We start from the raw sequence: 16,762 nt of genomic DNA, 5'->3' as shown, positions 1-16,762 counted from the left end.
ATTAGAGGCTGGTGTTCTCTCAGTGATCCTCTCTCAATGATAATTCCTTTTGCCTAGGTCTTTAATATAAGATAAGATAAGATAAGATAAGATAAGACACGATAAGACAAGATAAAATCAGATAAAATAATCCTTTACTTGTCAAACAATGGGGAGATTTGCAGGATTACAGCAGCAGAGTTGATAGTGAACAAACAGATAAGTAAAAAAACAAGATCAAAACAAGTATAATAAATAAGTAATCACACAGTTAAAGTAAAATAAATAAGTTAAAAAAACAACAAAAACTAAAAGAATATACATACGGACAGAATCAATGTTAACATTGCACAGTGGATTGCACTATCCTTAGTGGATAGCAGAGGAGTATTTGTTGTTTTCATGATTTGGGAGCCTAAAAGTCATGTTGCCTCTTAGTGTTTTCAACTAATGTCATGGTTCAAATTAACAATCATTTCACACAATAATATGAATGAAAATAATCAATGTAGGCCAAACAAACACTCAAAGAATATAAGAAGCAGTAAAAATATATTGAGCTGAGTAACACATCTCCTCCTTATACACGAGCTTTTACAGCAGTGCGACGAGGGGACGTCGCTTTGACGATGTTAGCCGACTTTTAACGAAGTGCGCCGCCGCCGGCCGAGCAGCTCGTCTCCATAAACAGGCTTCTCTCCCGATGCAGCTTTCCACAACGCTCTTTGTCCGCCAGCTGCTGACCGATGACGCGTCTCCTTTCAGCATGATGTCGGACGCAATCATGTCTTATTTAATTAATGTGTGCAATGTCGGCAGGCGTTAAAACCCAGCGACGGTAGGAGGAGGAGGAGGAGGAGGAGGAGGAGAGGGGGGGTCTAGCATCACCTCATCTCAAAGTGGCGAACAGGAGTCCAGTGTCCTTGCGCGTCTCAGCCGCTGCAACACGTCTCCGGGACGGAACATGTCTTTTCATTCAGCGGGGGAAACAGACTGGTGAAGGCGGCGACAGTGCTCTCACCCCCGGTATGTGTGTTGGATGTTTGGAAGAGACAACATTTGACAACAATTTTAAAGGGTGAGTAACAGCATGCCAGACGGACGGTACAACAGCAGCTGTGTGTGTGACCGGTCCTCCGGTGCTCCGGTCCTCCGGTCCTCCGGTGCTCCGGTCCTCCGGTGCAGGTGTGAGTGTTGTCAGCCCCCCCTCACTGTCACGTTATTCCCCTCACACTGGCTCTCTCCCCCCACAGAGGCCAGCCCCCCCCCCCCATGTGTTACATTCCCTCCACGTCCCCCCCCCCCCTCGTGTAAAAGCTCTTATGTAACCCTGTCGGATTCCCTTTTTTTTTTTTTTTTTTTTTTTTTTTTTTTTTTTTTTTTGGAAAGACTTCCTGGCCCTTTGCAAAGAAAACACGGCAACAGTGGCCGTCAGAGGAGCGCCATGTGCACCGACTGAGGGGGCTGCTGAGGAAAGCACAGGTTGTTCACATTCCAGCCAGAGAGCAGCCTGTGAAACAGGCAGGGAAGGGCTCCCTCTTCTCTGGAAACACCCTTTATTTAAGGGCTTTTCTACCCATCTGTTAGGGGTTTAACCCGCAACCCCCTTTTCTTTTTTAAACTTTCACTGTTATTTTTACTGTTCTACTTCTGTCTCCACATGTTTCCATAAAGGCTACTGACAGCTCTGACACCTCTGACACCTCTTTTAACTGGACACTATGTTCTCTGTGGGTAAATGACATGACAGAGCTGTCATTTAAGCTTTGTTTTTAACCACTAGTGTTTTTTTTAATAAACCGCTTTAAAATCAGTAATTAATCATCTTCTTTAACGATTCATTGTTTGACCTACAACAAGTCAGAAAATCTTGATTGACTAATCATTCCAGCTCTCTTTCTCTAGTTTGAATTGGGTCACATTTACTATTATACAGGTATGATGTCATAATCCTGGCAGTATTTTTGCTCTCTGTGGGTGGCCAGGATTGGATAATGTAAATAATCTGCTCCTGTAGGGTACAGTATTCTTCTGTGCTGTAGGATTCTAAAATAGCGTAGTCTCACTGTGAAAGGACCCGGTGTGTCACCTCTCACTCTGAAACTGACGGTCAAAATGCAACGTTACTGTGAACTTTCACATTAGTGTCACTCCACAAATTGCGTGCAACATGTGGTTCAGCACAGCAGGCAAAACCAGACGGCAGGTACGTGTGGTGAACACACACGAGCATCTAAGTAAAATTTGCCAAGTAATGCCATTATGTTTGTCTAATGTCTAACTATATTCAGTAGTCCATACTGAACACTACCAGGACGCTAAAGCAACTTAATGGAATTCAGCTCTCGTTGATTTCAATACCTGAGATTTTTCCCACTGTGACTTGTCAAAATGTCGTCAGTAAAAAAAGGTTATTCATGTTTTTGTTTTTCATTATCTCATCCATTTAGGCTGCTACATGTTAGCCTTGTGTTGGGAGTTAAAACTATACAATAATTCTGTGTACTTCTTTTCTTCCACAGAGCTCTCCCACGTCTCTCCCCCTCTGCCTTGGGACCAACCATCCCGACAACCTCCCCCCACCTTTAACCTTCTCTAATGATGACATCCCCAGACTCTCCCCCTCTGGTCTCCCCTTCCCCATGTCCTGCTCCCCCTCCATCCCTCCCCTCATCCCCGGTCCCCTCCTCCCCAGCCCCTTCTTCCTCCTCGCTTCCTGTCCAGCCCTCGCTGCCTCCCACGGGGGAAGTGATGGTGCTGGCTCTGGGCAGGAAGAAACAGAGGGTTCTGATTGCGCTCTCCATCCTGCCCAACCTCTTCCTGGCCTTTCTGCTCTCTTCCGACCCCCTCATCACCCTGTCGCCGCCCCACCACTGCCACCTGCCGGGGCCCCTACCATCACCTGAAGTGCTGAACGCCTCCCTGCCCTGGGAGAAGTCGGGAAGGCCCGGGGACAGCGGGGGACTGTCCCAGTGTAAGCAGTACGTCAACGGCAGCCAGTCAGCAGTGGTGGAGTGTGAGGCCGGCTGGGACTACAACGTCACTGAGGGGCTGAGGAACAACATCGTTACTGAGGTAAAGCTCCGGCCTGGGATTCTCCTTAGCTCTCTAATTATGGTCCTGGTCTTGTTCATTGTTTAGGCTTTCTGAGGGAGGGCTACCCTTTTTTTTTTTTGTTTTTGTATGGATTTAGGGCCTTGAAATGCTGAAACTGTTGTTTCAATTTTATCCTGCATTTATCCACAGAAGAGTCTTGCTGAGCATGCAGCCTCGCTTTTTGCAATCCCTCGCTAAACTTTAGCTTCACACAATTTAAGCCTATGAGGCAAACAAAAAGTTTTCTCCTGGTGGCTTGTATAGCCTTGGATCTTGCTCGTTTATATTCCATTATAGCATTTAATTGTCTTTCTTTTAAAACAAAATTTTGTTATGGTTGTGTGGGGACAGGTTTGTTGTTTTGGTGCATTTAAGAACATTCCCAGTGCTTCGGAAGAGCCCTGATCCCATTTTCCTAGAATTTGACATACAGGTATTGAATGTGCGTAGTACCTTTTTGTTTGGTTAGTCATATGGGAATGATGTCACTGAGATTAATCCCAGGACAGTCTAATGCTGTCGTTCCCTACACACCCCTGCTAAACCACAGCGTTACACATGACTGAAAAGAAAAACAAAGTTATTTTAGGGAAAGTGTCTCTCATACACTCACCCACTCACTCTTAGTGTCTTCATGTGGTGTAGGCAATGAGTAGTTTCCCAGACCTCTGTAGTCTGCTCCTCACAGCTACATGCACTGCTACGGGCATAACACGCCCAAATCTGAGACTGAACGTTTGGTGGTCGGGTGGCATTGTGGGTAATTTAGGCACCAGGCTTTGACAACCAAGAAGGCAATATATATGTGTCTGCTAAATCAATTTTGATACTTAAAAAAGTGTCCTGCAGTTCTCTTTTAAGTTGGTCATCAGACTCCCATTCAACCATGACAGGAGGGCTGTGGAGCCACGTTGGAGAAAGCACGGTGACTCATTCAGAAACGAGTCTTTTTACCTACGTCACGTCAACAAGGAAGAACAATCCCTGCTCACAACCAGATTAGCATTGAGAGAGAGATAGTGTACTTAAATGAATGAATACCAAGGCAAAATCTCAATCTAAAAGGTCTCATAGAAATGTGTATCTAATTGGATAAAACATACGCAAACATAGGAATGGTCCCTTTTTTAAATGTCTTGCTTGTGGGCACTTGAGTCAATGTTTACAAAGCAGGGATTGGAGAATTTAAATCATTTATTTCCTGTCCGTGCGCTCAGGATCTGAACCTCTTGCCAACAACATTGTATCTTTAACCTTTCAACTGTAACTTACTTCTTGTGTTATCTAAACGGCAGACAGGCAGGTTGCTGAGAATGGAATAGTGAATGTTTTGTCACTATGATATTATCTTGCCTTTTAAATCAGTGTCCCCTAAAAAAAAACAACCCACATATATTGACAGCTTTGAAAAATAATCTTGTTTCAGGTGGTTTCTTTTTCTTGATGTTCTTAAAGGATCACACACGGATGTATTCTGGGTTGCTGGTGGATCTCGTGTTTCTCAGTGAAATTATAGATGAAGGTCTGCTTCTCGTATTTCTAGCTGTAGCAAAAAGCTGCTCCTGGCTCTGTTGTTCATGCGGTTAATATTCATGAAAAGCAACCAGCATCAGTTTTATACACGTATTTAAATTGTGATAACGGGCAGTCGATGTAATAAATGCAGTGTTGGTTTGCATGCTGCTTGTTTGACTTGCATGACCAGAGGGGGAAAGCATGCATGTCCTCTCAAAGCTGGATTTCATAGTAAAAACATAGAATTGTTCTTTTTAATGTCTTTAACAGAGCTCAGTCAGCTGCTTACAGTTTTCCCCTCAGGCTGGTCACTCTGTGTGTCTGCTTTCATTTCTGGTGTCCACTGATGCGGGAACCACACCCAACCCTCCAGTCCATGGTATTAGGGCAGCTCGCTGGTAATCCACCCACATCACTGCAGCGAGCTGAGGATATGTAAACGCTGCCAGGGGAAGCATTTAGCAGGAGCATGTGTGCAAATGCATTCTTTTAGACCTACAGAAGGTAGCATGCTTTCAGTCCCGTCCACCACTCATTTTACATACTGAGAGTGACATGGACAGACAAGCATACCGACACATTTTGGCTCTTAAAGTCAGATTTAGCTCAAAGTATTTTTTGCCATCACGATGGTCTGTTCCTCCAGTGCTGCTACGCTTTGCTGAGCTGGCAGTCTGGTGAGCAGGAAGAAGAAGGGCCTCTGATCAGCTTCGCCTCTGCCACTGATCAATAAATACTGTGTCACTTCACTAGAGGCAAACTCTCCTTAACATCTCTATGCTGTGGATCTGTGAGCTAATGCACTGACACTTCCTGTCAGTGTGATGATAATACACCAGGAGATTACATACATTTGTCAATCCTCAATAATGTAGTTATGTAGTAGTAGCTTTATATTTGATATATCTGGGTGTTTTGACTATTCTATAAAGTTTGGACACACCTTCTCATTCAATGGTTTTTCTTTCTTTCTTTCTTTCTTTCTTTCTACATTGTAGATTAATATTGAAAACATCCAAACTATGAAGGAACACATTATGGAATTATGTGATAAACAAACAAATGCTCAACAAACCAGAATATGTTTTATATTTTAGATTCTTCAAAGTAGTTGAATGAGAAGGTGTGTCCAAACTTTTGACTGGTACTGTATGTATATATAAATGTTGTATTGATATATCTACCCTTTGGGGGCATATTACAAATTTATGAGCATGACTGCTTAATGGCAGTATAGCATTTATTGGAATATTATTGATTTGTCAGATTCTCACTTAATTTGTCTTATAAATGTACTATATCACTATATATATATATATATATATATATATATATATTTATATATATATATATATATATAAATAAACAATATAGTGTTGTTTGCTTGAAAGTCATCCTAAACATCTGTAACCTTTGCTCTGATCTAAAACATCTCTTGTCCTGTGTCTGACTGACAAAATCAAGTGCAAATTACAACAAAATATGATTTAGTATCCGTGGCGTCAATCACACAGGATCAACGAGGCTGTGTTTCAGTCAGAAATGTAAAAGAAAGAAATGGTGACAGGTCTCAGTCCATTCCAAAGGGACATACCTGATTGTTGCATGAGTCTCATTCCAAAAACCAGTCTGGGGAGTTTACAAAGTGGTTTGTTTGCATCTTACCCTCCTCCTGTTGTCCAAAGCATTCCTCCCGTATGAGCACTATGGTTTGCTATGTTGCCCTTTACCCGGCTGCTGTGCACTGTTGTGGCTCTGAGCCTCAGCAATAGGACAGCTGATATTACGTGACAGGCTTTTATGTTTCTGTGCATGGGCTCTAATTATGTAAGGCCTTTTTTATCAGCGGCTCTCTGCTCTCCCTGTCCAGATCATTAAAATCATTTTGCTTTCAGCGGCCAGCAGACAGCGACATTAGCAGAGCTCAGCTGTTAATGCAAATCAGTGGGTCGGCTTAATGTGATTAAAACAGATCTGAGAGCAGATATCTCTGCTGTTTTTTTTTTTTCTGTTGTTATGTACAGTCCCACAGTGAATGCATTGGACTCTTAAACTTCTGTTACCACTGTTTACTTCTATTTCTGCTATTGCTGCCAGTACTACTTTTAATAAAAGTAATTCATTGTTCTCACCTGAGGAGTTTTATGGACCCTGAAGGCTTTATACTGCGTCATTCTCTCAGCCTGTTATCTCCTTTTGTAATTTAAGTCATCATTATTTATCAAACCACAACAGTAATAGTAGTGTTATTACATCCAAGAAGGACCATAAACTGATTTTCTTGCACCATGTCTGTGAAGTTGTTGAATAATAATTTGTTCTGTGAATAAATAAAACTGGTTTTCTTTTTAAATAATTTAATTAACTATTGAGTAAGTAATTTAATTTGCCCAAAGGCATGTTTCTTTATCATCAAGTCAAGATAAAAGTCAAAGTGAATTTTCAGTGATGTTATTCATTTTGGCTTCAGGCTTTAAAAGAGTCTGACACACCAACATTTTTTCAAACTTTATCCTTGTAACTACTTTTCTTTTTAAGCATTCATAGCTAGACACGTCCATCTGAAATAAAGTGAAAATAAGGTGTGAGCTTTCAACTTCTCCTTAATGAGTTTAATGAAAATTCACCAATTTACCATATAGTCGACTATACAGTCATCATTCGAGGGTAAACAAAAAAAGAATATAAATTATATCTACACAAAGCTTTTAATTTACAGAAAACTAATCACTGTTTTCTGTCGTTGTAATAGTCAAAGCATGTTTTTAGGTTTTGGGCCTCACCTTGCACTCTTTTCTTTTCACCCTGTTACACCTTTATTTGACAAATCCATTAAACAAATAATTATTGTCAGAATCATTTTTTAATACAAACAGTCCTGTTTGTGTAGGCACTGGGGTCGAAAAGTTATTGTAATGTAAGTTTGGTTTGGTTGAAATATTAATGAAATAGTATTCCAGTGTACTAACCTAAACATATAATAACTAACAGGTCTGCCTTCCTCCCTCTTGTGTCTGTGCTGTCCAGTGGGATCTGGTGTGTGGTCAGTACTGGCTGGTCCCAGTGGAGGAGGTGTGTTTCATCCTGGGCGTCCTGACTGGCTGTCTCAGCCTGGGCTTTGCCGCTGACAGGTAATACGCACACATAAACACACCAATGAGACTGTCATCTGCAGAAAAGACAAAACATGCAAGGCAAGAAGTTCTGTTAAGAGGTTACTCTGTGTCGATTTGGAAAGCTTGTTCCTCAATCTTCAGTTTCTTGTCCGTTATGTTGCGGATTCACTACCTCACAACCAAAATACACATAGACAAGAACACTTAGGCACACAAAGTTCAGACAGTAGATGCTGACCAAAGAATATATCACAATAACCACATTTCTACATGTTAAGTGTCAGTTCTGGGGCTGCTTTAGAAACATGGTGGTGCAACATGGCAGACTGTGACGTAGACCCGCTTCGTTTGTAGATATAAACACCTCATTCTTAGCGATGGGAAACACAACCATTTCTAGTTACCGGTGATTATACCCTTATGAAAATATAGTTAAAATAAGATAAAATAAGGTAATCCTTTATTAGTCCCACAGCAGGGAAATTTGCAGGATTACAGCAGCAGAGAGTATAGTGCAAACAAGAGACATAAGCAAAAAACAAGATCAAAACAAGTATTATAAATAAGTAAATAAGTAATAACACAGTAAAGAATGATTAATTAAAAAACTTTAAAAATCCACAAAACTAAATATATTTATATAAAATATTATATAAACACCCTAAATACCACACACTGTTCCTTTTAGGAAAGTTTTTTTTTTTATAAAAATTAGATTTTTTTTCTGCCCTATAATGCCATAAAGTTTAAAGTTAGAGAGTGTAAGCCTTATTGCATGAGCATGTTTTAATCTGCTAAAGGTTAGGACCTCATGCTCGGCAGCCTGCATTAGGGACACAACCCGAGCACATCCGATAATTGACATAATGGATCCAGCCCCTGTCTGCTATGTTGTCGGATTTAAAATCACAAGGGGGAAGCCGTAGTTTTGGGGGGAATTGTGAGGGAGATGATGCCAGTTTAATCAGCTAACAGCCTCTATTAATTTGCTGACCAATTGAGCATAGCGTCTGTTTGTTAAGACCAGTGAATTAATGCTGTCTCCTGGGAACCGTGCAAAGAAGAACAGTGCTAATCTGCCAGTTGGAAAAAGTGCTACACTGGCATGAAGCTAAAAAGTGGCTAATCATCACATTTATTTAACAGTTATGCTTCATACTTCATACTTGAGCTGCCTTAAAGAGCCATTTACATTTTTCTATTCCTCATTTTCTGTTTGTGATTTGCAACATTTCCTTTTGATATTTTTAATACATTTAGGTAATATCCTGTTTGAACAGGTTATCTGCAGCCCCTTCGATTTTATCTTAAAATGTAAATTCAATATTTACAAAAAACAGGACTCTTGTGTGAGGTTGGAAAGTATTGGCTCATTAATTTGTTAAACATGTTATCTAATTGTCCCTTTGTCTGAATTATTTGTATATCACATGAAACTAGGAATGTGGTAACCGCATTAATTGTTCATGATGCTGTTGTTCTCCGATGTATCTTATCTCTTATATTCACAGTGGACCGTTGTCCTATTTTCTGTTCTCAACCCTTTTGCTTTTAATATTTAAACATGTGAAACTAGTGTTTTTGCTGTTGTTGTTTTACATCTTCGTTTCATGTTTTTATCTTGATTTGGATTTAAATTTCTCTTCTTCTTTTTGATGATAAAATGACTAAAAATACTTTCTGAATAGTAGATCAACAATATCCCATTTTTATTTATCAATAAGTTGTATTAAAAACTGAAAGTGTAAATGATTTTATTTTGTTGCTGTCATAATACAGGTGTAATGTGTCGTATAGGTCGTGTTCAGTAACGTCATATATCTCTGTTTCCCTGCAGACTGGGCAGGTCCAAGGCTCTGCTGACCTCGCTGACCTTGTCGGTGGTGTTTGGGGTGTTGGTGTGTGTCTCCCCGTACCCCTCCATCTTCATCGTCATGCGTTTCTGTTTGGCGGCAGCTAGCGCGGGAGTCTACCTCACTCTGTACATCACCCGTGAGTATTCAAACATTTGAAGGACGCACAATGTTTGATTTGAGGAGAAAGATCCATTAAACAAGATAAAGAGTCTACAGCCATGTTAGCGTCTCTGTGAGACTGTAGTCAGGCACAGCAATGCTTTCAGCTAAATGCTAAAGTCAGCATGTCCACAATGAGGATGCTGACATGCTCATTTAGCAGGTTTACATCCTAGTTCAGTGTGTTGGCATGCTTACATGAAACAAGATTTGTCAGGCTTGATGCGTTTGACTGGCAGGTCTGGAGCTGTGTGAACCGTCTCTGAGGCTGGTGGTGACCATGCTGGCCGGGCTGATGACCGTAGCCGGAGAACTGCTTCTACTGGCCGTCGCCCTGGGCTGCCAGTCCTGGAGGGGCCTGCTGGGAGCCGGCGCCGCCCCACTGACTCTTTTCCTCAGTTATGGGTATGAGTGTGTGTGTGTATTTAGTTGAAGTTCCTTTTGTGTGATTATTTGTTTCTAACCTTCCGGGTGATCCTGTTTTCTTATTACATATTCAGCTTCATCTTTTTGATTCCCATTTGTAAGACTTCTTCAGCATTTTTGTATTTAGATATTCTTGTTATCTGTGTACCTATACTTTCTCAAGTATGTACATGTGTTTATTTTCCTGTGAAATTGCAGTGTTAAAAGAGTGAAGGAACCTGATAGTCTTTTGATAGAGTGCCTTTATGCCAACTGACTTGCTAAAAGCTTTATTGGATCGTATCGATTCCAATCCCCTCGTCACACTGAGCCTTTGAGTTCATGTCAGAATGCATTAAAGCTACTTTATTCAAGGTCCCCAGTCCCACTACGACCTCTGTTAGAAGATAAGCCTTCTGGTTCAACCACATTAACAAAGATTAAAGTTTGATTATTAGAAGGGAATTGCAGGTTTGTAAGCAAAGCTGGATTAAGAAGTGAGGAATTCTTTGTGACCCACATGTGTTATTTTCCATGCTGAAGGACCAAATGTGGGTTTTGGTGCTCGGTAAAGGTCAGCAAAGATCAAAGAGTCAGCCGATCTTATGTTTTGTCTCCTCTGCAGCATTCCCGGGTGTTTCCAGAGTCTCCTCGCTGGCTCCTTCTGTCAGAGAGATCTGCAGACATGAACTCCTTCACCGAGAGAAGAAACTCCAACAGAGATTTGAGGGACGACGAGAGCTTCACAGGTGTGTGTGCGCAGAGTTTAGATTCTAAGGGTGCTTTGAAACCAAACCTGTGTGGTTGGGTTAAAACCAACACAGGTCTTTTTGCCTGGTTAGTACTATTTGTTTTGGCTAGTGTGAAAGCTGTCAATTGAACCCTCTTGTGGACCAAACAACCGAACTCAGGCCGCATCAAAAGGTGAGTCTCGGAGCAGAGTGGTTTGTTTGTGGTGTGAACGAATCAACCAAAGGATTATATGATGGCACAAATGTGATTTTAGTATGATTTCAAAAGCTAAACTACTAATGAGTCAGTTCGGGATGCAATCTTTCAGGTAATTAACCTATTTATGGAAATTAACACAGCAACCAGGGTATTTTCCCTGATTTAGTAGGTCAAAAGCTGTACAACTACTGTGCTTGCATCCCACGTTGTCAGTTAATTAAGTCCATGAGTCCAATTGTACAAGACTCCTCATGCACGCGTCCCTGCTCTCCCCAACGTTTGTACCAGTTTACTGGGAATATGCAAAGGAGATTTTGCACAGTCCTTTCTCTACCTGTCGGTCATTATTCATAACGTGCGGTTTACGATTAGCAAGTCATATAATCTGTTACTCAAAAATGTATTGTGTGTTTGTGTTAGATGTCAGTGCGAACAAGAACCAAACCAGAACTAAAATGTAATGTAACGAAGCGTGCATTATTTATGGGTTACTAATTGCAGTGCATTTCAAGACGCAAGTACCCCTCTCAGACCACTACCAAGAATAGGTAATGATGGTTAATTAAAGTTCATGATTTATTAAAGACACATAGCATTATTATAAAGTATAATGACCTGCACCTACAAAATAATCGGGGCTGTATGTTCGCTGCAAACCGTTTATATGTAAACACGTGTCCCAGGTAGTGAATCGTTTGCTCTTGTCTAGTGACATCGTTGCCACCTTAAGTTGAATTTGTTGACGTTAGCTTGACATCCTCAATTTTTGGAGGTTCCATAGATCTCACTGCTGCATATGTAAAAATAATGATAACAATTGCAAAATGAATTATTATTTTTTCTAATTTTATTATAATCTGTTATGGATACTTCACAACAATGGAATGGCTAAAATACATAACTGCTTAGAACTACATCATAGTGTTATAGTTTGTATATAGTGTTATAAATAATATATTAATTGTTTATATACTGTTAATAAATGCTAAATTGGGAATCAATTTTTATTTAGCCTGGTGCAGCGACGGTAGTAAACAACCTCTATTTGACTAAACGTATTTGCAACAACATTGATTTAACTTGTGTCTTCCCTTACATGTTTTTTTTTTTTTTTTTACAAAAATAAGATTGACAGTGAGCTATTTGTTTTAAAGAGAATCCAGTTCAGGTCATCATTCTCTGTGTTGTTGAGCTGAAAATGAAAAAGCCTCTTTTGTCCTGCTGCAGAGCTGGATTCAGAGCCGGCACCCTCCTCACGCCCCAACCTGTCCTTCCCCGAGCTCTTCCACAGCAGGAACATCTGGAAGAACATGTGTGTGCTCGGCTTCACCTCGTAAGTCATCCCACTCTCTTGACACACTAATGAGCTGGTTCCTGTTACAGTCTCATATTTCATCCTCAGTGTTTTGACTGATTCTTCTATGTCCTCCCACTCTGAACCGCTTTTCTATTTAAACCCTCTTATAAATGCATATGTTTTGTGCTTCCTCCCTCAGGTTCATCTCTCACGGCATTAGTCACTGTTACAGCTCTTTCCGTGGTGACGTCAGAGGCACCGCCCCTAGCTTCTATTGGACGTACCTGCTGTCTGTTTGCGCAGGGGGTGGTGCCTGGCTGTTGCTCTGGGCGACTGTAGACAGGTGTGGTCGCCGTGGCATCCTGCTCCTCTCCATGACGATGACGGGGCTGGCTTCTTTGATCCTCCTGGGACTCATGGAGTGTAAGCAGGCTTTAGTTGCAGGATATCCTTTTCTTCAAGTCATTCTAGAGTCAGATGAAAGAAAGCTGTTAGTACTCTATGCCAACAAGGTGGACACAGTCAGCCTTCATCTCCCCAGAAGTCACCCCCTGTTGTACAGACATTATGTGAGCATTGTATGAGAACCAAAGCTTTCTCAAATCCTGACTGGAAAGACAGTAAAAGTTAGTTTTCTTGATGTTAATCTCATCTTTGCGGTCATATTAGATCATTTATACACCACTGACTTCATGTTGGGGTCATGCTTCATGCATTATGAAGTAGATTAAAAGCAAACCGGTCGACTCTGTTAATGGAAAAATACATTCCTGGTGCTTTTGTCTTTCCACGGCTTGTTGTAGAAACACTCACAGTTGCTTCGGTGTCAGTCTCCCCCTTGTGGATGAAAATGAGTATGACATTCAGTTAATGTGGGACACTGCAGTGGCAGCAAAGTCAAAACTGTGTCAGGTGCAGTGGTTTAATCACGCAACAAAGGCTGAGGGGGCAGTAGCACTGGGTGGCGATGGTGCTTCAGGGGATCTCTCAGAGGCTTCTCACTGCTCTGAGTCTACTGTTAATGACGGAAGTCTGGAAGTCATAGAGAAAAGATTATTTAGAGTTCTACTTTAGTAATCGGTTCATATCAACAGGGCATCATGATATATGATCTGAAAATGAAAAACAGAAATGCTGCACTTTATCAAGCTTGTTCTTCCTCCTTCCCTTTAGATCTCAGTGAGACGGCCATCACAGTTTTCTCAGTGCTGGGTCTTTTCTCCTCCCAGGCCACCGCCTCCCTCTGCATCCTCTTCACTGCAGAGATCATGCCCACCGTCATCAGGTAACACTAACACAGCAATGCTGATTCAAAAGTTATCGAAGTCTTTCTTTCTTTAGTTTTGTGAAAATATGTCCTTATTGTGTTTAATATTTGTCTCTGTCAAAGAGCCTGCTCAGCCCAGTAGTCCTACCAAAATTAGTCAGGACATGAGAAATGCAGAACACTGCTACAATCGTTCAGTCTGGAAACAGGGAAACAGCTAGCCCAGTGTTTTCCAAAGGCAAAACATTGTTACACTTTTGTTTGTTTGGACAAACAAATGAGATGTAACATGTTAAGTAGAAGCAGGAGCATTTTGTTATTACACATGGCCAGAGCTAGGCTAGCTGTTGCCCAATGTTTCCAGTCTATGTACAAAGTTAAGCTAACACTCTCCTGATTGTGGCTTCTTATTTAACAGACCAACATGAAAGTGGTGTCGAGTAAATAAGTGCATTTTAGAGAATGTTGAACTATTCCTTTTAAAGAAATACAAAATTTGATATAACAGGGCAAACAATGGCATTTTTACAATTATTATTCAAATTTTATGAAAACATTTAAATGAGATAAACTTTATGAATGCTATTTTAGTTGTAATAAAAAAAACAAATACCGAACGGCGCCGATACAGAAATGAATGGGAGTTTAGTTTGGTCTTTCAGAAAGGGATGGATTGAATCTGAAAAAATAAAATCCTACCATATATGTGTTAAATGTTAAGTTGTGTGTGTCTACAGGGGCAGCAGTGTGGGCATAGTGCTGGCTCTGGGCTGCGTGGGCCGCCTCAGCTCCCCGCTCATGGACCTGAGGAACCACTACGGGTACTTCCTGCACCACGTGGTCTACTCCTCTCTGGCCCTGTTGGCCGTGCTGTCCATCCTCCTGCTGCCCGAGAGCAAGAGGAAGCCGCTGCCCCAGACGCTGGCTGACGGGGAGCAGTACAGACGCCCCCCGCTGGGCAGGAGGAGGAGGGACAATGTGCCGCTGCTAGCCACACCCAACCCAGAGACCTAAAAGACCCCTGAAAGAGTGAGATGGACTGTGCTCAAACCAGCCGGGACATTCCCATCCATCACGTTCATGCGGAGGAGGAGAAAGGCTGAGCGATACACAGAAAAGGGCTGCACAGAACAGATGACCGTGGACAGACGATGAAGGATGGCGATGAACGTGATCAGACAGCCTGAGCTTCTTAACATATCATCTTTTAGTCATTCCAAACGCAGGCGGTTGGGTCGAACCACCGTTTCTCGTCACCATTCTCTGTTTCCTGCCATTGAGATGTTTGTAATCACACAATGCTCACAGACTCATGTAGGGAAGCGTTCATCGTCATCTCCTGCTGACCAGACGGCAGGTCATCCCCCATCATGTGACACACCAGCACACTGCTGCACGCTGTCCCCCCCCCCCCACCCCCCGTCTGTTGTAGAGATGTTAGCCGCTTACAACTGACAGTCCAGACCAGATGTGGCTTTGAGAGTAGTCGTAAATTATTCAGAGCATTTGTCTTAACCTGCATTATGCGTTTTTTGTCGAGTTTGCTGTGTACAACAACACTAGAAGTGTTCGGATGTGTGCAAAATCAAAGCAATGTAAGCTTTGTATACTTTTCTGTGACACTCATGGTAAAAGTCTCCCATGGATGGAGTGTGGGTGCCTTGTAAATACTCTAGAATTAGTTTCTTTAACTTCTTGGGGCGTCTGAGTTTTGTTAAAGCAGACCCTGTGGCTGGAAACTGCAGTAAGCTATGCAGTAACGAATCGTTGCAGAGCTATTTGAAACATTATTATTAAACAGAAGGTGGTTAATTTGACCCAAATCTTGAAATTGAAGAGACAGTTTTAGGAGCGTAAATCAATTTTGGAATGAGAAGCTAAAAACAAACAAAAAAAAGGCCTTCAAATAGAAAGGTGTTCATGTTCAAACTGTGTAAATCCAGTTAATGAAGCTGGCCTGGAGCCAGCAATATTTATGTCTTATTTATGTTGTTATTAATCATAAATGGTAAATTATCCAGAGGGCTAAGATTTTAAAGTATTAAGCTGAATAATGTTAAACTGGATTGAGATGAATCTGACTCTCTGATCCAACAGTGAAGCTGTAAACTGTCTCAACATTCCTATCTGCATGATTGAAGGGCTTGTTTTTTCAGTATTTCCAGAGATGCTTATAGTTACTATTAATATACCTCTCTAGATGATCAGTCTCAGTTGTAAGAGAATAGACGGGTACAGACAAACTACAGTAGAACTTTAAACGGTGACTTGTATAACCAGGCACATACATATTTTTTTGTCAGCACTTAAATGTGGAAGTTTTGGAAGAGGTTGTCTGTTATATTTGCCTGATTGTTTATTGATGCTGGAGGAAGGGCCCGGTGATTATGCTCCATCAGGTTTGAATGGGAGCTGAAGAGGGCCCCGGAGATCCAAATGAACCCCCGAATCCTCAACCACGCACCAAGGACATACTTTTCTTGATGGCTTCTTAATTTTGCGTGTGCTTGCTGATGCCATGTTGCGTACGGTTAAGTCATGATGGAGAATTAACAAAGCATGGCCGTTTCAGTGCTTCAAAAAACTCCTAATGTATGTCAGTGTGCTCGGGTAATTCGTTTACTCAAGTTCTCACGGTGCGTGATGTAAGCAGAAATCGGGAGGTGTTTAATTTGGACTCTGACGTTGAGGATGAAGGACACTCACTTTTGCTGACGGCTGCTTCCTCCTTCAGCCTTTGGTAGTTTTTTCACTCTGTATGTTGCACTCAACAAAGTCCTAACAGTTATACACTGATAATGATTATCACTATGATTAACTTGGCTTGAGTAGTATTATGTCTGACAACACTGATGAGCTGTTCAATGATGAGTATGATGCAGTAAACTATATAGCCTGATTTAATGTAAAATAAAACTGGTTAAATAAACAAGACATGGGCATTTTTCTTATGAATTATGTGAGCTGATGATGTTGATGGTTTACAAAGCCATATACCCTTTGGAATGTTTTTGTAGTAGTTTTTAAGATGGATGAGGATGATACAGAGAGGATAATAACAATAGAATAAAGTACAGTTTTAACCTTTAGGAGGTCATAGCACATCACTTTCTTTAAGCAG

The 16,762-nt window shown here is 41.3% G+C and overlaps 1 protein-coding gene across 1 annotated transcript; it reads left to right on the top strand.

The window, feature by feature from the left end:
* The first annotated feature begins 394 nt into the window (after nucleotides 1-394).
* Nucleotides 395-15,053, top strand: slc22a17 (solute carrier family 22 member 17). The gene is made up of 10 exons (XM_054623216.1): nucleotides 395-1,057; nucleotides 2,502-3,054; nucleotides 7,618-7,721; nucleotides 9,544-9,698; nucleotides 9,961-10,136; nucleotides 10,752-10,875; nucleotides 12,305-12,410; nucleotides 12,574-12,797; nucleotides 13,548-13,659; nucleotides 14,379-15,053. Exons 2-10 carry the CDS (start codon nucleotides 2,578-2,580, stop codon nucleotides 14,653-14,655), a joined length of 1,755 nt encoding a protein of 584 aa, XP_054479191.1. The 5' UTR covers nucleotides 395-1,057; nucleotides 2,502-2,577; the 3' UTR covers nucleotides 14,656-15,053.
* Nucleotides 15,054-16,762: the final 1,709 nt, after the last annotated feature.

This window comes from Anoplopoma fimbria, chromosome 21 (genome assembly GCF_027596085.1).
Source record: "Anoplopoma fimbria isolate UVic2021 breed Golden Eagle Sablefish chromosome 21, Afim_UVic_2022, whole genome shotgun sequence".
In the NCBI taxonomy this organism is placed as follows: domain Eukaryota; kingdom Metazoa; phylum Chordata; class Actinopteri; order Perciformes; family Anoplopomatidae; genus Anoplopoma; species Anoplopoma fimbria.
This window is presented reverse-complemented; position numbering and strand designations above follow the sequence as displayed.

Excerpts from the sequence above, each read along its gene's own strand:
- slc22a17 (XM_054623216.1), top strand. The coding sequence starts at position 2,578 with ATGATGACATCCCCAGACTCTCCCCCTCTGGTCTCCCCTTCCCCATGT. Across the intron at positions 10,876-12,304 it reads GGACGACGAGAGCTTCACAG|AGCTGGATTCAGAGCCGGCA; the intron begins GTGTGTGTGCGC and ends GTCCTGCTGCAG. Across the intron at positions 13,660-14,378 it reads ATCATGCCCACCGTCATCAG|GGGCAGCAGTGTGGGCATAG; the intron begins GTAACACTAACA and ends GTGTGTCTACAG.